Source organism: Aphelocoma coerulescens, chromosome 2 (assembly GCF_041296385.1).
Source record: "Aphelocoma coerulescens isolate FSJ_1873_10779 chromosome 2, UR_Acoe_1.0, whole genome shotgun sequence".
Lineage (NCBI taxonomy): Eukaryota > Metazoa > Chordata > Aves > Passeriformes > Corvidae > Aphelocoma > Aphelocoma coerulescens.
In genome coordinates, this window is record NC_091015.1 from 93,003,343 (window position 1) to 93,026,487 (window position 23,145).

Below are 23,145 nucleotides of genomic sequence, written 5' to 3' on the forward strand. Positions count from 1 at the left end.
TTTTAAAAAAGATCCCATTCATCAGAAGATTTCTTTTTACTATAAGTTTATGCTGCTTCAGAGCTTTATATCTCATTCTGATTAAAATTGAAAAATTAAAAATATTCAGGGTTATTAAAATTACAACAGAAAATTTGTTTTACGCAGTTCAGTATAGTTGTCTGTTATTTGTTCATTGAAGTTATTAGATTTTCCCTTTCTTTGTTCTGCATTTCAATTCTAAATTTTAAACTTTCCAGTGTTGTTGTGTTTGGCCATGGAGATCTTACTTTAGAAGAACTAAACTTGTCAGCAGATTTCTCTAATTGTATATATTACTGATATCAGTATGTCCTTTTCACTACACAGCTTTCTGTTCTTTAAGCAGAAGGGCCATCTGAACAGAGCATTAAAATTACCATACTTGTGCTATGGCTTGTGGACAAAATTTTAGTACAAGTTTCTTGAACATCTGCCTCACTGGATTCACATATTCAAAGAGCCATTTGAAGAATTAATTTTCTGTCCTAAGCAACAACTGTGCTCTTGTAAAGACAGTGAAGAGAGTGCACTGTTAATTGGTTCTTCCTGTAGTATCTTTTGATACTTGGTTATTTCTCTTAGAATATTTCAATTTTTTTATTATTGTCTTCTTGTACTAACACTTCAGTACTGAAAAACTAATTATCATGTGTTAGTCATGATTTCAGTAAGATCTGAACAGTGAAAAGTTCCTGTTCAGTTGTGAAAATTATCATTTGTGGCCTTCTAGCGTGGATTTCTCTTTGCTATCCAGTCACTGGTAGAGACAGAAAATGGGAAATGGGGCACATGACAAAGGTACAAATAAACTTATAATACTCTAATTACTCTTCTATTACTCTACTTATATTACACTGCCAAGAGAAGTACTCACATTATGATTTACTTGTCCAGCATCCACACAAGAACAGTGTACTGGGCATGGCAAGCCTCTGGTATGGAAGGAAGCTACAGGGGTGGCTTCTGTGAGAAGCTGCTGAGAGCTTCCCCCATGTTCAGCAGAGCCAATGCCAGCTGGCTCCAAGACAGATGTGCTGCTGGTCAAGGCTGAGCCCATCAGCAGTGGTGATGCCTCTGTGATAACTTATTTAAGAAGGTAGAAAAGTTACTGAGCACAAATAGTTATGTCCACAGAAGAGAGGAGTGAAAAACTGAGAGAAACAGCCTTGCAGACGCCAAGGTCAGTGGAGGAGAAAGGGGAGGAGATGCTCCAGGCTCTGGAGCTCAAATTCCCCTGCAGCCTGGGGTACAGACCATGGTGAAGCAGCTGTCCCCTTGCAGCCTGTGGATATCCATGGGTATGCAGAGATTCACCTGCAGCCCATGGAGGAGACACACTGGAGCAGGGGGATGCCAAAAGGAGGCTGTGACCCTGTGGAGGAACCAGCAGTGTGTTCCCAAGGGACTGCACCCTGTGGAAAGGATCCATTCTGGAGCAGTCTGTAAAGAGCTGTAGACTGTGGGAAGGATCCATGTTGGAAAAGGAGGACTGGAGGACTGTTTTTCATGGGAGGGGACCCCATGCTGGAACAGGGGAAGAACTCCTCTTCCTGAGGTGGAATAATGGCCAAAACAACATGCAATGAACTGACTATAACCCCCATTCTCCTGTCTCCCTGTGCTGCTGGCAGGGAGGGGGTAAAGAGCCAGGAATGAAGTTAAGCCTGGGAAGGAGGGAGGAATGGGAGTAAGGTGTTTTTAAGATTTCTTTTACTTCTCTTATCCTACTCAGATCTTGATTGGTAATAAATTTAGTTAATTTCTTTAAGTTGTTTCTATTTTGCCCCTGAAGGTAATCAGTGAGTGATCTCTCCCTGTCCTTATGTCAATTCATGAACCTTTTGTTGTATTTTCTTTTCCTGCCCAGTTGAGGAAGGGAGGGATAGAGCAGTTTTGGTGAGTACTTGGTCTTCAACCAGGATCAGCCCACCCCATCCTTGCACCTTCAGGATTCTGCTTTAGTAAGTTGGTGGTATTCGCTGCCAGGAGCTATGTTCTGGCTCAGCTTCTGTTCGTAATTGATTTTTTCCACCTCAATGGAGTTTAATGAAGTCTTCTCAAATTCCTCTGTCTTAGAAACCAAACCAAATACTATTGTGAAAGTTTGACACTATTGGAAATTTTTAAATCCCTTTTCCATTATTGATATTCACTGCAGGTGACTCTTTTTCATTTTTGAAGTTCTACAGCATCTAATGATATTTACAATTTGTCTTATTGAGAATGGTAGCAAAGATCCCTCCTGGGATCCAGACTGCATTCCTGTTGGGGGTTGCCAATGCCATGCAGCTATGTGGAAAGACAGGTATGATCCTATGATGCCCCAAAAGGTGGCTCCTGGAGTGATAGAGAAATTTTGATCTCTTTGCACAAGGTTCTTGGGAGACCTTAAATTTTGTTAGTGTGTATTATTCTGTTTATATATGCTTGAGCAGGGTTAACTGAAATTAGTTATAAACGTAAGGAAGGACTGCTAAAAGGCACATGAGAATGAGGTTGGAATTGTAGTGCAGGATAACAAAGACTCTGCGTGTGCACAGTGCCTGCCCACAAATCCATCAAAACATCTAGGGAAGGTTGTAGCAGTGTAAATGGAACAGTAGTGTTGACAGAAAACTAAATAGTGTAAGTTGGCCATGGGTAATTTAGTCAAGAAACAATGAGTTCTGTCACATTTTGCTGAGGCAAAAAATAAGAACAGAAATAATTTTGATATTGAGATCTCTAAAAATATGCAAGGGACTTTATTCCATGGTATTTACCATAGCAGGCAATAACTGGGAAGGTAATTACTTGTCCTACATTGCTAAGGTTAGTCTTGCTTGTCCAGTTTGGGAAATAAAGGTGGTCTTCTGATGTCCGTGGGCATTCTGTTGCTGTGCAGAAATAGATTGTTTGTATCTGTTCCCCCCATCCCTAGCCCCAGCTTCCACAGGTTGTCTTCCTCTCCTTGTGAGAAGGTTTTCACTGGTGGATAATTTTTTTTTTTTTGTTCTGCAAAACATCCAGTTCTCCTATAGGTATTGAGTTGGTTAAGCTGGAGTCTTGTAGCCGTGTTTCAATTTCCTTACACCATCAGGAGCAATCTGTGAACGGTACCACTCCACCACTAGTGTGTACCTTCACATTAATCATGCAATCCATGCTCCCATGAAACTGTACTTTAAAATTTGCCCCAGGCATTGTTCTTAATATTGTATGTGACCTGGCAGATAAAAATAAATGAGTTCTATTGCAATCTGAAACCTTCTCGGGAATTCATTTGTTTTCTTAGAAAAAAGCCAACCCATATGGCAGGGCAGAATTTACTTTTATAATTAAGTGGCATCAGCGAAGGATTACTCTCAGGGCATTAGCTCCTCAGTAAGCTCAAGGAAATGAGAGACTGCTTGTTTATCTTATTCTGATAAATTCTAATAAAATATTTTAATATTTCATTTCTCTGTGTGTTACGTGGTGGACTGATTTAGCATGTAATAAAATACTGTAGTGATTTCTGTATTTTGAAATACCAGTGAGCATAAAGATTCATGCATTTCTCCAAGAACAACCTTGCCTTCTTTGCTGCATGAAAGTGCTTTGCCATATGTTTCTTTGGAAAGGTCAGTTGAAGGGGGAGAAGACCAGAGTAGGGGAAGGATACAACAGTCTGTGAATTTCCCAGGCAAATTGTGCATTTCCTTTTTTCCCCTCTTCATTTCCTGACAATGTACTTAACACATAGCAGCTCTAGTTTTTATAAATCAAAAATTGCTAAAAGCATTCCAGCCATTTTGGCAAAACAAGAGTTGACTAGAAGCATGTCTTGAACCCAGTACCTAAGGACAAGATTTTTTTTTCCTTTTTTTGCGACTTTTAATTTTATCTTTTTTTTTAGTGATTTTATTCAAACTGTGCAAGAATAATTATGTCTATTTTTAAAGGGAAAATGAAATTTTCCTCTTTTCCCAAGCCTCCTGTACTTGAAATTTTGAACTGGTAGCACCCTGGATTGAGTTAATTCCTAAAATGTGGAAAATTTTATTTTTTTAATTCAAGTTGGGCTAGCTCAGCTATACTTTTAAATGATATAGTTACTATCAGAAATAGGTCTCAATGCTATTCAACTTTCTTTTTAGTTGGCTAATATATATTTAGACATATCTTTTTTTGGTTTGTTTTTTTTACATAGAGTATCCTAATAGTGGTGGCTTTCTTCTATATGTTCTCCTGCAAGTTAATTAAACCTGCTTTTTAGGATTATAACTTGCTTAGAGGTGGCTTATTGCCTCAGTCACTCCTTATCTCACTGATGAAGGACTGTAACAGTATGCCTTCTCACTTAATTAGATGTGTGTTTGGGAACGTTAATTTGAACCATTACCACTACTTGCCATAATAACAGAAAGGCAAATTAAAGGATTCATTAACAGTGTCTTAAGGATCTCTAATAAAGAAATAAATAACTGTACAGGTTGGCTTCTTGCTGTTGTCTGCTCCCAGCAGGAGAATCTGAGAGCTTCTTGTTAATGAGATGCTCTGAGGGCTACATATATATGTTAATATACAGGCACAGGGATTTGGTAGTGTGTTCTTTGAACATCCATCTGGGTTTCACTGCTCATTTAACACTCGATTCAGGGTAATCAATGTCTGTCCTTCCACTGATTGGACTGGGCTAATCTAATCTGATGTATGGTTTAATGCTAAATCTATGAGAAATTATCATTTTACTGCTGCATAAAGAGGTAGGTCTTTTTCCCCCTACTGCTTGTCTTTTCTACCTTGCTAGCAGGTTCCTGAATATTTTTAAAAGCTTCATACCTTTCCTGATCATGCCTGGTTCCACTCTGCACTTTTCTTGTTCTTTGCACCAGTGCTTGCAGAGTGACACTAGTCAGTTCACTAACTCCACAAAAGTCACTCCTTTCCTGTGCTGATTTAACATCTTGGCATTTTAATTAGAGTAGCTGACACGGTGCATCATCACAGGAGCCCTGGAGCTGACTCAGGGTAAGAACAAAAGAGAAACTATAGGGGTAAATGGAACTTCTTTGGCAGAGAATGCTGCTATTTCAGTGTAAGCCAACTTTAGAAATTATATCAGAGGAGTGGTGTACTAAAGGTACCTGTATATAATGAAGTCATGACTTAATGTATACACACTGCCTCTGAAACTTCTGTGCCTTGCATGATTTACAGCACCCTTGTGGATTAACTGGAGAGGCTGCACTGCTCTTGTGGGAGGGGTGCTTGGATGCAGTAGGTGTGTAGGTCTCAGTCCTCATTCCAAGTGTCCAACCAGAAAATTTAACAGCGCAGGGCAGTCATACTGTGCACCTGACTGTCTCCTCTTTGGTGGGAGCAAAGTTGTGTTTTATGTAGGGAAATGTTGACTTCATGTTACACTGGTATGAATCCTGCTTCTGAATTTTCTATGTACAGCAAGCTTTCATTGAGGGAAAGGGCTCTCTTGGAAACAAACTGCTTTGCCAGAAGTCTACCAGGGCATGATCGCAGAGGGAAACTCAAGGCTAGCCTTGATAATTTGGGCCGTCAAGCTTAGATTCTCCTTCCTTTTAGTAGCTTTAGCACTAATGTGACTCACATAATATTTGAACCTTTTGTCTTTGCAGTTTATTTTCTTAATAAAAAAAAGTTACTAAAGAAAATATCCAAGCTTGGGATACTTTAGACTCTTTACTTTCTCCTCCTGACCTTTTTCCCACCCTCTGCTCCAACAATTCAAGGAAACTTTATGTGCCCAAGTTGATTACCATAGTAGGAGACCACAAAAAGTTTGAACTGTCTTAAAATTTCTGGTTTTAAGCCCATTTCCATTATCAGTGTTTTTTTGGAGGAGATGTAACAGCTACATTTAAATTTAATTTCAAATTAATCTTGAAAAGAAACAGAAGATTAATATATTGAACAATGAAAGGTAACAAGACCACACAGAATTTGCATGGCTCTTAATTTGAGTAAATACTGTACAGTATATGTAATATCTGCCAAAATAGAAGAACTGGGGGCATGTACTTTGACATATGTGTTTCAGGAATAGAAAAAGTATTAAAGATTCTGTTAGCCACACTTATGAAATAAAGGATTAACATTTTGGTTGAGCTGATACTTCAGGATAAAATCATACCCAACAACAACTTACTAAATAAATAGCTGAATAACCTCACAAACTCATCTGGACTAAAGGATAATATTCAGGAACATCCTTGACCTGCATGTATCAGAGGCAGACAGGTGTCAAATATTGCAGGGCCATTGGCAGCTGGGGAACTTGAGGGCTGTTTGTGAGAAGCCAAGGCCAACAGGGAAAATTTAATGGAAGTTTGAGATGACATGGCATGACTTCAGGAGCAGTGTGACCTCCAGAGCTGCAGGGGTCCCTGGTACCCTCCTGCTTTTTCTGGAGAAGCCCATGGCAAGAAATATGTAGAAGTGATGGCCGGCTGTTGTTGAACAGCCATGCAGGAGTGCTGTGTTCTGTGATCTCCAGCATTGCTGAGGCTGTATGAGGAGCCACAGGGAAGCAAAGTAAGATTTACTCATCCAGAGGAGAAAGCATCAGAGAAGGAAATCAGATTTTACAGGACCCTTGAGTGGATTAATTTAATTTTTAATGGGATTCTTTCCTAATTGACTCCCATAGTGTTTTTCTTACTCTGTTTGACAAGCTCATTGTCTCACTGGTCAGCTTATGATTGCGTGAGTCTTCCCTTTGTCATTTTGAATGTTAATAAAACATGGTTAGTCTTCATTCCTCAAGAAAACCTGTAATTTTAGAAATTAGTTAAAAAGAGCAATAAGAACAACAGAAATCACTTCTCCATAATTTTTAGGATGGATCAATGTGACCTACTAGTCTGAAAATACTTATCTTTGTGCATATGCTGTTTTCACATCTTTAGCATATATCAGTAACCTCTCATTTCATTAGTCTCATTTGCTGAGGCTTCCATTTGACTCAAAATGAAGATAATTTATTACTTCTGGCCATTCTGCTTTTTGTTATTGTAATTTGACTATTTTAATAAATGGTTCAACAAGAACACTTGGATTAGGTTTCTTTTATTTCCGATGTATCATCCTTGGCTTTTTGAGATTTTTTTTCCTATAGATTCATGATTTAATAAAATAAATTTTCTATATAATAGTTTTATTTATGTTGATTATCTGCTTTTGTCCTATTCTTAACTATTTTTAAAATTTTCTTTCCACTTGCTGACTTTACTATATTGCAAAATTAGAATTGGTTTTCACCCAGAACTTTGCCATCTTAATTGTGGAATTTTGAAATTTTGCTCAATAGTTGACTCTTGTGGAGTTTATACTTCACATTTTCAGTCTTACTTTTTTTTTTCCCAGTGAATTGAATAAAATTTTCTTCTTTCATGTGAATTAGTTGCTTGAAAGAAGTGAACAGGAAGTAATCTTTTGCTAGTTTATTTCCAGGAGATTTGGCAGCGTGTCTGGTCATACCTTGAGTGTCTGAGTTTGCTGAAACCCCTATTTATTGATTTAGGCTTTCAATTGCAGATACGTGTGGAGGCTTAGGATGGGTTGTGGAGATTTTTTGCTATTTATGATATATATCTTGCCATCTTTTTTAAAAAGGCTTGATCTTGAATGCATGTTTTCCTGAACTGTGTGTGCCATCTTAATGTTCTAATTCATGTCTGTGTCTAATGCAAGAGTGTTTATTGTTGTTTTATTCAGCTTTTATAGCTTGCAGTTTCACAAAGAAACTGGATTTAACAACCATAACTAACAAGATATACTTTTGAATCTTTATGCATTTTCAATTGTTTTTTACTTGGACTTCTTCAGGGACATACGGAAGATTAGTTTTATACTTTTAGTTGTAATCATACTGAATGTACTCACTGCGATAGATTGAAATATATTATTGTGAAGGAGGTGACTGGAGCATGCTTTTTGGGTGCTTTCATTCAGTTCCCACTGATACTGGTGGAAGTCTTCACCCTTGGGTTTGAACAGGCTCTTGACTAACAGGCTTTAGTTATAACAGCTGAGCTAGAAAAGTTGTTCAGTGCTGTGAATGTAAAGCAAATGCTTCCTGCATGCTGGATCTCTGAAGGAGTAAAGGATGCTGCTTTATCTCAGTGTTAGTTGTGTTTTCTTCTCATTAAGCGTCCTTCTGTTTGCAGATTTATGTAACATATTTGCTTTCCTCATTCATTAAGCACCAAATGGAAACAAATTTGCCAATTACCGCCAGTGTCAAATCAGTTTAGTTCCAGCGTGCAAAGTTGTATTTGTCTTGCTTATTGGCACCATATTTGGAAAAGAAGCAGGGCTGTGTTTTAAGAGGTCGTATCTGTGCTTCAGAAATGTCATTTTTATTTCTCATCCTTTGTTGCCTTCAAAGCATAAATGCACTGGAATAAAGCTGAACGGAGGTTGAAAAATGGCAGTCCAGGGCATAATCACAATAACACGTTGAAAAAGTGTTGTCACCTGTCCCGTGAGGAGCATAATGGCTCTGCACTTGTCATGAAAATTGTCATTGACTTTTTCTTTGGACTGCCAGATTTATTAATACTACATTTGATATGTGTTTTTCTACTGTCATGCTTTTTTCTTTTTCTTTTAGATTTTTTTCTCATATATATGCTTTCTGAACGAGTCCTCACATGCTAGTGGTGCATGCTGTAGAATGTTAAACTTTTGATTTTGTAAAGCTAAATGTAGTCCTGCAAGTTTTACTGATGTGGACACATCTAGGTAGGAATGGCTCTGATTGCTCTCTGAGTGCTAGTTTGCCACTTAGCCCAGCATTATTTATGTAGTCACAGTCAGTCTGTTCTGTCCATTTGCCCAGTTTATGTTGCTAAGGTGTTTTTACTGTCTCTTGCACATTGCTTTTCTTATTTAATTTTCTTTCTGCTGACTTTATAAAGCTCAAAATATTTTAATTGGTTATTGGCAGCCACAGGAAATTGAAAAATGTATACTAATTAGCTCTGCCTCTCGATCATTTGCATGAATATAGACATTTTAGTCTCCCTAACACTTATAGGGTCAATTTTTCTGATTTCACACTGAATATATTAATGTGTAGAAGTGTTTTGCTCTACTGAGTAGGATAAAAATCTCATTTTCTAGGAAGTAAAAGAAGAAAAATGTTGAGTGTCTGTTTTTCTTCAGGCTGGCACTGTGTGCATTTATTAGTTTAGAATTTTTACAGATTGGGACAGCAGCTTACTTTTTAATAGGCTGAAATGATGTCAGAATGGAAGACGATAAAAAGACATTAATAATTTGATAATCTGTCCTAAAAAGGCCTCATCAGGCATCAATTTTCAGCAGATATCTGAAGATGAAGTACACATAGTGATTGAAATGACACTGTATTGAGTACTGACCCAAAAACTAAATGTTTGAGACCAGACTGTCTGCTCGCATATTCTGCAACAGAGACTGCATTTATTTGTAGAGTGAGATGGGGCATTTATGTGCCATTCCTGTGAGTCTCATACCACTGAGTTAAGAAAGCAGTTTATACCTGCTGAGGACACATTTCAGTTTCTCTGGAAGAAAAGAAGTTGTTTTGCAACAGCAGTGAGGTCGGTTTCTTTGATATCGGTGTGAAAGAAGTACAGTGATAGGTGATGGAAGTTTAAATGCACAGAGATGAGGAGCAGATCAAGGATTTATGCTCCCGGCTGAATACTTCTGGGCAAGAAATTCTGCAGAAGTGAAGGTATTTTTTGTCTTTACAGAGAGGGTGTAGAAGTGTTAGAAAGACTATAACGCGTTGCTTCCTGGTGTTTTGGTGAAAGTCTTTCAAGTCCACTTGCATGTATCTTGGTGAAGCTTTGTGTATACATTGGTGTGCAATGTATTGTTTTCTTTGTTTATCCACTTCAGGTCCCTTCATGACTCAAACCCAAGTATTTTATATCTGTCTAATAATAAATATTCTGTCTTTATTTTACTTTAACATGAATTCTTGCCCTTAATAACCCACATTCTCCATTCTCTTTAGCAATACTCCAAGGAAAGACTAGTGACATGGTTCCTGTAAAGCAACAGTTTGAGTAGACCATATATGTACCAGAGTCAATAAATAAACAGCACAAAGCTGTTTCCCAGAGTCCATACATAAAGATACTCATGACAGTGGTTGTGTTTCTGAGATAGATGCAATTTGGTTTTGTTCTTCTCCCCTTCCCTGCTGTCTCATTTAAAAAAATTAATAGGGATGTAAACTATAGGTCCTGAGCTTCTGTGCCCATTAACAATACCTCGTATCTCTTTGGAAAGAATTAGAATTATTATCTCAAGAAATGTGGCCTAATTTTAATTTTGATTGCACGTCTATCAGTTGCATGGATGTAATATTGCAGATAATTTTTGAAAATTGCAAATATTTAAAGTTTAACTTTACTCATCTCTATCTTCTGGGGTTTTTTTGTTACTTAAGTGAATTTTTAAAAATCTCATAAGTTGATGTTACAGATTTGTTATGAATAAATTAAGATTGAAGTAATTTATATTATTGTTTTTAAAATCCTTTCTATTTTCATCTCTAAAACATAATCACTCTGAAGCAACATTGGAAAATCAGAATTGCTTTCGATAAGGTAAAAATTAGGCAGAAGAGGACTGAAGAGTATTATTTCTGTGAAGATGCAGTAAAAAAACTGAATAATGAAAAGAAGAAAAAGAGGTGTGATAAGAGCTAAGAAAGAAAGAAAACAATGGTGCAGGAGGAATATGTCTTGCTTGTGGCTTGCCTGGACTCCCCCCAAGTTCTGTAGGTGCAGTGATGCTGATATAGAGAAAAAGTGGAGTGAGAAATATTTTTGCAATAAATCCACAGGCTTTTGAAAAGTGTGCTTGTTTGGTTTGTGTGTAGCCCCTGCTGTGGGAATCTCAGGCTTCAAAGAAATTAGACCACATATGGCAGGACTTTGCTCAAAATTGTGGAAACTCCGTGGCTTGTACAGATTCACCATCATACTGGGATCCTTTGCTTCAAACTTTACATATATGTGGCTGAGCTAATTGCATGAGGTTCCCATCTTTGTGGGGAGAAATGGAGAGCTTTAATCTGCCTGTCCACGTATTCTGATAAAGATATCCAACACTGGTGTCATGAATCTGCCAAAGCACTGTGTATTTCTTCCCATGGATTCTAAAGGAAGACTGGAGCAATGAATCAGATGTACATGCATGCAGCATAAATACCTACTTTATTCATGTTCAGCCAGTCCTTCAGACTGAAAATCTGTTTTAGAAATTAGCTTAGTCCTTAGCCCAAAGGGCTGTATGTTAAGACAGCCTCTGAAAGAATTTGAAGTTCTGAATACCTGTCACTTTTAACTTTTTTTCTGCCTTTATTATCATTAATTATGTTTTTATTTAAACAGTGGTAACATTTGAGTTTTTTATTAGTAATAATAAATATTATTATTTATTATAATAATAGTAACAATATTAGTATTGTAATGTTGTTATTTATTAACAATAAATAATTATTTATTGTAAAAGTAATATTGTTATTATTAACAATATTAGTAACAATTCATTTTTGTCTGCTATCTTTTTAACCCCAGAAACTACCTCTTCAGATTGAAGCTTGAGGATCTCTCTCTAATACAGGTATGTTTATTTCTGTTTCCTCATTTCTTCTGCAAGATGAAGGTAACCAGATGTTTTAAGGCAGATAATAAAGATATTCATAAGCTTCATAGCTGCACATAAATATGCATCTGTTTTTGTCCTTTTTCTGGCCCTTTATTACATAAGTCATATTATCCCTTTTAATTCCAGATCAGCCTTTGTCCCAGGACATACAGATCTGATGTTGCCTTAGTATGATGTGATTTTGTTAGAGTGGATTTTCATAGTCTTCATTAATATAATTTTAAATTAACTACCTTTAGATTCAGTACTACCCCTATTAATTAATGAAGTAATTCTCTACAGCTGAATACAGAAAAGTAAAAGGCATCCAGGTAAGGCTGTACTTGTGATTTGTAAAACAACTTGTGTATGCTTTAATCAGGCTTGTTGACTTTATTTGCCTTCCTAGACTACTAGAAACAAGATCTGATGTTAGCTTATATTTAATCAAAATTGCAATATTAATAAATATTCAATTTCATTGCTGGTGTTTAAGGCTGTGACACACCAAGCACTTTTAATATATAGAATTCAGGCTGTCCGCTTTCATCTTCTGTGCCATATTCAATATCCTGGCCAATAATTTAAGTCCTAAAGGTTCTTGTTGAGAGGCTGCACTCAGAGGTCTCTGATGGTGCCATTGTACTTTATCCTGCTAATTCATAGATAGAAGTTCATGACTTTCCTCTGTTAGGACCTGTATTAGTAGACTGAATTCACTAGTGAGGGAGAATTCTGCGGATTACAGAGGTTTGTAATTGTGCTGACTGATTGAACCAGACCCCTTCTTATCCCAAGCCACAAAAAAATACAAACTGAGCACAGAAATCATAGTGTTGATGTTGTAGTGGGTTACTGGGTTTCAGTCTTATGCATGTTAAGAAGCCTTTAAACAGTCTTCTCAAGTTGACTTTTGGTAAAGTTTCTTATTCTGTCTTCAGTGTTGTAGCACCACTGGTTTGTCTCTGTATCTTCTAACATTCTTCAACAAATCTTTGTGTTTCTAAATCAAAAGTGTTGTTTTTTTTTTTCTTTCACCAGCATATCTTTACTATCTCTACACGTAGTATTCAATTTTTTTCCCTCATTTTCAAGCCTACCATTATGATTCCTTCATATTTGTCCTTCACAGATCTCTTCCTCTTCTTTGTCTCTATTTCCTTTATAGTTCTATTAGAGTGGCCCAGGACAGCCATTATCCAAAAGAAGTGTTTCCTTGGCTGTGCCAGTTTTGGCAGCTCAAAATCAGCTGTGAGGCAACTGAGGCCTTTGCTTTAATTTGTAGGGTGAATTGTTCAGGATTCCTGAACTAACTAAACAATACATTCAGGTCTTGTCGTGTAATCTGGTATTATGGGTGAAAAAGACAAGAGGAAAAGTGGGAAGCAAAGCAGAGGCTGTATGAAATCCTTGCAAAAGAGAATGATGGAATTTCAGGGGAGAAATAAAGCTTGCTGTGGTTTAACTGCATGTGCTAGTTAGCATTTATTTACCAAGGGACTGAGCACTTTGATATTTCACTTATGGACAGGAGAAATTTTTTTTACCATTTCTTTTTCTTCACACAGTTTTTGTCATAGTAATAATATAAAAAAATCCTCATTTAATTCTTCTACTTATGTTGCTTGCTTTGATTTTTTTTTTTTTTCATGAGCCAGCTTTTGTAAAAACATGCAGATGTTTCACAATCTAATAAACCATGTTTTCACATCTGGAAGAAAACGCACACAGTGAAGTGCTAGCTATGATAGAAGCTTTCAGCATAGCTCAATAGCAAGAAAAAGAAGGCTAGAAACAAGACAGTCTGTATACCTGTTGTTTAATTGTCTTAGAAAATTGCTCAAGCTCTAGTTTTGCTATTGTGTGTGGGAAACAGGAGAAAAATTACTGACTTTTTCCTCTTTCACAGCAAATACTTCCAGCATGGAAGCAAATTGGAACAATTTGCATCCTCCTTTTCTACAATTTTCAATTAGACTTTTATAACTGTTTATTTTCTTAGCATTGGCACTTTGTTGTTTGTTGTTTTTTTTTTTTTTTTTTTTTTAATAACTGATTCATCAGTTGAATCTTACTTATTGTATTTTTCTTTCTGGAAAATAAAGGGAATGCCTCAAACTAATTTTTGACCATTGACGCACTTCAGTTATTTTCATCTAAGCTCATTTCCTCATCTGTCACGCTTAAGTGTCTGTTGGAATATGCTATTTTGTGCACACACTGCCACTGGGAAGACAATAGGCTTCATGTTATGTGTAATAAACTGCAGCAGTAATAATCTCATATTTATAGCAAAAGCGTATTTGAAAATACTTTGTCTACAAATTTCTGTGTGTTTTTGGAAATATAGGCATTTTATAAATAAAGTGTTCTTTTGAAGTATTATCAGACTTTGCAAGATTATCAGATACAGTTTTGTCATAGGAAAGCTTTCTAAAAAGGAATAAATTAAAGTAATGACTCCTTCTTTGCAAACTTTTCAAAAAATTTCTTTGGTCCAAAATGTCCTGTCTTTTACAAGTGAGTGCCTGGAAAATAGTTTGGAAACACAAGATAATCTTTCTTGGAAAAAAAAACAAAACAAAAAAAACCAAAAAACAACAACCCAAACCAAAACCAGACATCCATTTGAAATGCAAGTTATCACAAAAGAAATGCAGCACATGTATTGAAAGGGTACTGTTTCCACCAGTTTAGTGGAAGTTAATCCCTTGTTAAAGTGGGGTTAGAGTGCTTCCAGAGTGCATCAGACAGGATGTGCATTTAAACATGAGCTGGGGCTGTGCACTGAGACATCGTCGCCCATTGTGGGTACATCAAAGTTGTCATCCCACATGTCATGGTTCTGTGCTCCATAGTTTATAGGAACAGCATGTTGTTTGAATAAGCAAGTTTCATATGATAATATCTTTAGCAAACCAGTATTTGATGTGTCTCAGCAATTTTCTTTGTGTAGCAGAATAAAGAAGAATACAGCAAGTGAAAGCCTTTTAAGCTCTTGACGGAGAAGCCTTAGAGTCAAATTGTTCAAAGCTGGCTGTTGGAACAATGCATGCATAATGATTATGGATTAGGGAAGAAGCACTCATTGGATTGTGATTATAGAAGAGCAAATATTTTATCACTCTCTCTGTAGCAATAGTAGGCTCACAGACAGAGAAAGCCTGACTCTGCGTGGGTTTGTTTTGTGAGGTTTGCTTTGTTGTGTCTCACCTCAAGTAACAGTAACAGGATGATCCATAAAAGCATTGGCCAAGATGAAAGCTAGATTTCCTGAAAACTCTTGTATTTCTTAAAATATAAAAGCAGAAATCTAAATGGTTGTTTTTAAATGAATACATTTATTTTCAAAAATGTACTTTAAAACCCATGACATCTAGCAAATATCAACATTCATAGTGGGGCTTTGACATTATGTGGAGGATGGCTGTCACAAGTGTCTGTTCTCACGTTCTCTTTTTTCCAAAGTTTTTGAGAAGAGAGCTTCTAAATTCAAATGTTTCTTTGTGTCTACCTACATGACAAGTCTGCTGATGTGTCTGTAAAGAATGAAAAGCTAAGTACATGCTGGCTTATAGAAGTCTTTATGCCACAGTCGAAATAAACAATATGCCAGCCTGCATAATCTTTTCACAAACCTCATAGAAAGTGTGCATGTTTTCTTCTTCCATAAGGTAAACTTCTTTATAAACTTGGGTTGTTAAGGCATTTACAGGGCACATGCTTGAGTTTGCCTTTCTCATATAAATGTTCCATCTATAAAGTCTATTCGCAATTTGAGATGCCCAGAAGGTTGAATATGAGCCTATTCCACCCATTTCTGTATTTTACATGGTTTTCCACAGGTTTTATTCTCATCCAGAACCTACACATCTTTCAGTTAGAGCAACACATACCTCAAAGTCCATTTTTAAAGGCAATTTTAGCCCATTTTTACTGCAAGATTGAAATTAAATACTTTATGCAGGCTAAGAAGATCATAGTTTCATTTTTATGTGTGTTATTCAACTTTAAATTCTGGAGTCTTGATGGTTTTGGTTTATAGATATGCTTGTGTTTATATATGTTTATATATGCACACCTGTTAATAGGGCATTCAAGGAATTAAAGGCAAGATTGGAGCTATGAGTTTTCTGGAAAAGGAGATACTTGGTAAAACAAATATTGCCTAAGAGAATTCTCGCTATTGTTTACATGTGTCAAGAGTGTCTGAAATACCTGTTACATATGATAGTTTGCTTTGATAGGAGTCATTAATGGCTAGATGGTAGGCTAAGTACTGAGTTAATTAAATTGTACTATTCTTTGAGTATATATTTTGTGTTTGCCTATGTGAAACAGAGGGAATTGGATTCAGTGATTGAGGTTTTTTAAAAATTCTAATGTATAACCCGAAATGCTTTTTAAAATTTTTAACCTGAATTTAAATACAGGATATAAATATTAACAACACCTGATTTTTAATTTTTTAAAAATAAATCAAATCCTCACCAGGGCTGTAATTCCATTTTGAAAATAACAATTGCTTGCTACTGTTATAAACAGATCTTACTGTATCTTTTGTGAGAAGCCTTCATAACCTTTGTTTGTCTTTTGGTTACGATGGTACTTGGCCAAGTCCATAAAAAATGGAGGCACAAATCACTCAGACTGTCCTTACAATTAATTTTTGGGTCAGCGCTCTCAAGTTCCCTTTGGTATGAACAAATGAAAAGTTGTAAGTAGTTACCATGTGGGATCAAAACTTTAATTAATGCTCATACTATACACTTGTAGTTATAATCAACAAATTCAGAGATAAAGGTAATGAAGCTTTAATCTTTTAATCTCAAGTTTTTTGCGTAACTAAATAAATAGAATCCTTAAAAGGCTGCTTGATTACATTTCTAAGACTTTCATTCATTGTATTTCAATCTATTTATTTTCTGTGTTGTATGTTACTTACAGTCACTACTTCTGTAACAGATGTTTGATTTGTGAAATACATGAAGGAAACCTGATGAATCATAATTTTATTTTGGGGTGAAGCAACTGTGCTGAAAAGGAAATACAAGTCTCTGACATCACACTTGAAGGCATAAGGGAACCTCAACTAAGGATGTCCTTTGTCCTTAACTGGTGACAGTCATAGGTTGGCAATATTGAAATGCCAAGCAGTCTGAGATTTAACATTCTATTTTCAGTGTCTAAGCAGGGAGAAAACCAGCAAAGCAAATGAAAAAAACTCACTTGGGTTTTCCTTTGCCTGATACCTATTTAAGAGTGAGGAGAGTAAAGAGTATTCCTCCCTTTTACAGGTACTTTTCTCCCTTCTTTATGTGAAGGTAGCATCAGCCACCAAAATATTTTTTCCACTTCGGCCCTTCACATTTGTGTCTGGGACACACAATGGATAAGCAGAGTGCATAAGTTATTGTCACTTTTGATGCTATTCCAAGTTCCTCAAAGGGTTGGAAGTGAAGGGAGCAACTTGTGTTTATAAAACTTTTCCAAAGAACACTGAGGTGACCAAATCGCAGAGTGACCTAAAAATAGTAGAGCTGGTGCAAACTGCTGTTTTGGTGCTAGCGATGAGCCAAATGTGCAGAAGTATTTGGACTGTTACCTTTTGTCTAAATTGGTGCTGAGAGCAGAATTTAAAAAAGAAAAAAATTAAGAAAAGGCAAAGAGCAGTACACCTACATATGGCAATGCCACCACTATCAAGTACCTCTTCCTGTGGCAGATTGTTGGATTTGATTATACAATAAGTGCACAAGTAATTAAATTAGAGTATTGGAAATTTAAAGAACAGTTAAAACTATTTGTGAAGCCAGAGCTAGTCCTTTGTAGCAGGTATAGATGGATGTCATGGCTAGTGTATTCCACTTTTTTTTCTGTGATCCCATCAGTATTTTCATTATCTTGTTTTCTGCTTGCATAACAATAGTTTCTGGCCAAAATTACAACTTTATCAAAGCCAGAAGAGGATGAATTCAGCTAGCAGTGCGTAATTTCACTTACCTAATCGTTACCCAAATGACCTCTTTTACATGCAGCTGAAAGCTAGATAAAGCATGTTAGATCCTAAAGCTAGATAAAGCATGTTAGATCACACAAATCCTGACATTCCCTTTATAAGATATTTGTGCAGAAATCAATTACCAGCAGACAGTGCTTCATTTCTGTTGAAAAAATTTCGTTATTGAAACAGCTGGTGCTCTTAGATTCACCTATATATTAACCAGAGGATGGCTACTGTCCTAAAACCATTTAGGTCACATTTGGCCAAGTACTGATTCACTCTGCATTCTGAATTTTCTTTCCATGTGTGGGATTTTTCATCTGCAGAGGTGTGGTTAGATATATCAGCTAATTGTTTGAGGGGTTTTTTTCTGTGTGTGATGTTCTAGGTTCATGTGCAGACCCCCACTAAAAAGCTATACAGTAGGCATGCGAGGCAGACAACTGGATGTGTTTCTCTTCTGGTCATTTCTGCTTGTTATTTGTTTACACTTGGCTTCTACAAAATTGGAAGGTTTTAGTCTCCAGAATTTGTAATTTCTTACCCTTCAGTACAGTTGAAATTTGTCATGTAAATTTAAAGAGAGTCTAACTGAAGAAAAAGAATGCTGGCAAATTGGCAGGCCTTTGCTGCTGCTTTGGCTTATCTGTATGTGTTAGTATTTTCAGAGATGGAGGAAAAGAATAGAAAAAGAAAGGCAGGCAGAGATGTAATTTTTCATTTATTTGCTGTATCTCTCATTGTTTTGTTCCAGTACTAAAATACAGGTGCAAGTGTATTTCTAGACAAATGAGTCCATTTAGTCAAGAAGCTTAGCTTTTTTTTATTCTTTTTCTTCCCTTATGTCTGCTTCTTAGGCTGTATTTCTTGTATGTTTACAGTGATCTTCTGTTCTGGTTTCACAGTAAAGAACAGAATAGGTACTAAAATTTTTGCCTTCCACTGGAGTAAAGCTCCTGTTTTCTTTGGATATTAAAAATTTGTGGGTTTTGGGTTGTTTTTTGGGTTTTTATAAGATAAAGGGGAAGCCTGGATCACCTGAATATATAAATATGAGTGCATTTGTTCTCATGACAAATACAGGTGATATCAAAAAGTATTTGTGTACATTTTCCAGCTGTTACTCCTGAAACAGATGATTTGGATTTTATAGTGGTATAATTTCACCCTTTCCAATAATTTTCCTGGGTATTATGTATGGTGGTCACCCACACTGCATTACATGTGCAGAAGGTAATTGTCAAAATGTCTCCTAAGAAGGTGATGCTTGTTCAAGTTTTCACTAAAATGATAAATCATTAGAGTTCCACAAGAGTAATCACCAAGTAGAATCTGCTTGAAAATAAATCAGGCTGCTGCTTGCCAGATCTCTGGGCTGTATAGAACCCTGGTGTGCTTCAGCTAATTCTGGACTCAAGCAGCATCCCGTGAAAACAGAATGATATTTAGGGTGGGACAGAAGCTCTCTTTGACAATCAGCCTCTTTCATTGTAGCCTCTATACTGACAAAGTTCAGAAATGTTAAGAAACTGTAGAAAATGAGAGCAGAAGAACTAATATAGAGACTGAAAGCAGATTGTCTTAATTCTTATATTGTCTTGCCCAGGTGGAGATTGCCACAGGCAGTTGCTGATGGAAAGTTCCAGCTCTTTGGCAACTGGATGCTGCAGCACTGAGCAATTTAGAAAAGAAATGGAATATGCAGTATGCTCTGGAAGACATTATAATACAGTGTCTGCAAACATATTTTATCAATTTTTGCTTACAGACCCTGATATGGAACTTCATTGTGTGTTCTGGCCTGTAACAACTAATGAGAGTTTCAGCCACAGTTTTTATGCCATGCATATTCAAAGAGCAGGCTTAAAGACACATTTTCTCAGCCACAGGGGGAATTGTCTTTTCCAGTACTACAAAGATCTGTTCAACAGTTCTGCAAGGTTAGATGGGATAGGGCATAGATGCTTTTGGGTAATGCTACAGAGAGGAGATGAGTTCAGCTTACCCCTGTGTTTTAGTGGTCATCAGTACCTGGCATAAAGGCATTGTTTGGCCTGTAGTATCCCCTGCAATTGGTTTTTGAAATTATAAAAAACCCATGAAATTAAGAAGACTAGCATTTAAACCTAGAGTAATAGAAAAATGGCGGAGCAGCCTCACGTTCCCTTGCCACAGGGCAGAAAAATTTAAGATACACATCTTGACCTTCAGCTCTAAGAGGCCTTTAACACAGTCACTTTAAAGGATGCACCCAGCTGCTGAACTGTGGGAAAAACTGGCTGTTTCTTTTCTGTAAGGCAAAAAGTTCTGTCCCCTTCTTTGCCTGGGAGGAGGTGTAAAAATTTTCAAGGTTAGGAGACTAGTTTTTTGCTACTACGATTTTGGAAAACTCAAGATTTTTAAACTTTTAAGGAAACAAAGCAGCCATACTGAGGCTGAGTCATGGACACTTGTTGCTATAACCTAAGCAGAAGGAAGGATTTGAGGAACTTGCAACAAGAGTGTTAGTTGGTGAGGATCCCATGCAGGAATGTGTGGGAGGGAGGGTCCTACTCTCCCAAATGGTTCAGGGCATGAAGAGAGGGTTGCTGTCAGCATGTTAACTGCCTGGTCAGCACTGCTCAGCCCAATTTATGAGGTGGATTGTTGCTCCTAAATGTTTGAGAGAGACACTGCTTAGTCATAATATAGGAAGCTATTCCTATTCTGAATTGAGAATAGAGGACTAAAGTTGTTTTACTCCTATAGGTTTAGCCGATATTTTGGGATACCTTTTTCCTTCATTTTGCCTTATCTTTATTTTTCTGCTGCCTTTTCCTAACCCTGTTTTAAGATCTCATCTGTTTTGGCATGTATTGTCTCATCCATTCCAGATGGTACCTCAATACGATGCTTCTGCTGTCAAGTCTGGGACCAATAAATCATGTCAAACTATGGAAATCAATCAATTTATTAAAATTGAAAGCTCAATGTCCTTTGAAATATCTGGGTTTAGACACGTGTGAGATTTTTGTATTAAATTTTTTGTTTAGCTCTTATTTTGGATTTATTTGAAGGCAGGAAAATCTAGACCCCCACAGACCACGAGTAATTCCTAAAGCTCAGTAGAACAAATATCCCTCTAAAGGACATAATCTTACCCATAAAGCAATTAAGAGAAATAACATCACTGTTTAGGTTGTCAGTATTTTACTTAAATAAATGTTTTAAGTTTGCCTGCCTTCAAATCACAGTATTTTTAGGTGTTTGTCCTCAAAATGGAACTTGGGAGTCTCAGCTTAGGTGTTTAGGCTCTCTGGTGGATGGGGGTAGCTCGACACCCAAGCACAGGATCCACGGACATCTGAGTTCTGAACTTTCTAATTCCCCTGAGGAAAAATGTTGAGTGCGCATGGAAGAATAATGAATAAATGCCACCTATTTTTGTTTGTTTGTTTTAATTAAGCATCTCTATTGAATTTGACAATAAGATTTTTTTTTTTCTGCATCGCCCATATGCAGCAGGCTTCCTTTGTGAGTAAGTTGTATGTAAAATGTGTGTTAAGCTCTTTCTGTCATGGTTTCTAAACTCAACAAGTAGTATGAACTTGAAGACTGTCTGACCACTATTGTGGATTCTTAAGCAAGGCTGAATTGAATATGGGCTGATCTATTACAGGGTTAAGCTAGTTATATGTTTACTTGCTGTATGTTTGGGATTATCTTTTTCTTTTTTCTTTTTTTCCCCTGATTTTAATACTATCTTCTTCAGTCAGTACTTCTGAATTTTACATGTTTGTTCTAGTGCCTGGGAAAAATTTATTTGCTTCTCCAAATCAGGGATGCGATGGTGGTTGGTATACTGATTTTCCAAACAAATGATCAAAGTACAAAAAGAAAAGAACAGATAATTACAAAATTATGGGAAATGAGAAACTAAAGGGTCTGTACTTGGGCCTGTCCATATATATTGAGATATTTTTTGTAATTTAGATTGATAAAAGTAATGACAACTATATAGTTCAAAGAAAACAAATTAATAAAAGAGGAGTTTTACTAGAGGTTAATATTTACACCTACAGTTATGTCCATATTCAGTTTTGAAAATTACCTCCTTGATGAGAGCCTACAGGTCTTTTTCCCAGGGTATAGCTACCATTGTAGTAATCAGAAGTAGTCAGCCACAAAACTGTTTGTGTTTTGGTTTAGGTTTTAAACTGTCTGATTCGGTTAGGTTTATTAAAAATCAAATGAAAGACCTGAGAAAATTCCAGAATTTCATATTTATGTGGGTACCCAGGATAAAGCAACCTTATGGAAATCAGTTCTAGGAGAAACCAGTAACTGCATCAGAAGCAATACAAATTTCTCTTAATTATTAGTTAAATAACAACTTCATTGTGGCATTGACAATTTTATGTGCTCTGTGATTCAGTTTCTTAATACTTTCATTTCTAAATGAAAACTCAGGTGAGCATGAGTTTTCAGAACTTTGAAATCACCTTGGAGATAATTTGATTAATTAGTAAATATTTCTGAGGTGGGATGGATATTAAGTTGAATCTTTTCCACTGTTTTGGAAAAAAAAATACAGATTTATGCTGTTCTATTTTTATGACTTTCTGAGCCTTTAAATTGAGCATTTTAAACTAAATACAGTGTCTGGTATGTGTACGTGACATTGGTTTCTGTTAATTGCGTTGAAATATGAATGACAGAATAAATTAATTCTGAAGCCACATTGAGTGGAAAATGCAGTAGCTTCCCAGTATTTATTCATACCATTGCTTCTGGGGTATCTGTGGGAACTCTACTTGAAAGGGCATAAGCTCCAAGTCTTTGCCTAGGTATTTTGGCAATTCTGGGAGTGATTTTGTGCCTCCTCCCACTCATCTCAGGGAGCTGAAATGGTGAAAGGTCAAACTGTTCCCTACTTTTCCCCCACTTTGTTACTACGAGATGAATACGAGATCTGGCAAGGGGAGAGATTTTGTGGGAAGTGGAACTGTGGAAGCTCATCTGCATTAATGTTCAGAGTTTTGCACACATTTTACTTTCCATTGGTGAGATAAAACCTTTCTCAGTGAGATTCTTTCTGACTCCTAGGTGCATGGTTATTTTTGTTACTCAGTAGAATTATGCATACTCTTTTTTTCTGAATATCTGGGCAATAAAAAGATATGAATTAAGTTTTATGCTGTCAAATACACACAAAACCTTTTTCAATGGCATTTTTTCTTACTTTAATTAGGCTAGGATTTATTAATGAAGCTTTTATAATATGTCAGGACAGGTCTGAAGAAATAATAATTCTGTATGTTCATAGAAGATCAAAAATATGCCATTGTATATTTATGAAGACAGCACTAGGCATGACTCCACAGTCTTTTCTCACACATCTGTCAGTGGTGTTACTTATAGAATATTGTGCTATTCAGCATGAGAAAATAAAGCCGAATGAGTTGTACTTGACAAAACTCTGCATGTGTGTT

General features: G+C 36.5%; 1 protein-coding gene across 15 annotated transcripts in view; it reads left to right on the plus strand.

Moving 5' to 3' along the window:
• Window positions 1-23,145, plus strand: part of SEMA5A (semaphorin 5A) — a 318,019-nt gene that overhangs the window by 120,175 nt on the left and 174,699 nt on the right. For all 15 annotated transcript variants that reach the window (XM_069004052.1, XM_069004056.1, XM_069004053.1 and 12 more), the window contains one exon: window positions 11,601-11,646. In XM_069004052.1, the coding sequence (XP_068860153.1) occupies window positions 11,601-11,646 (46 nt within the window). The remainder of the gene's footprint in view (window positions 1-11,600; window positions 11,647-23,145) is intronic.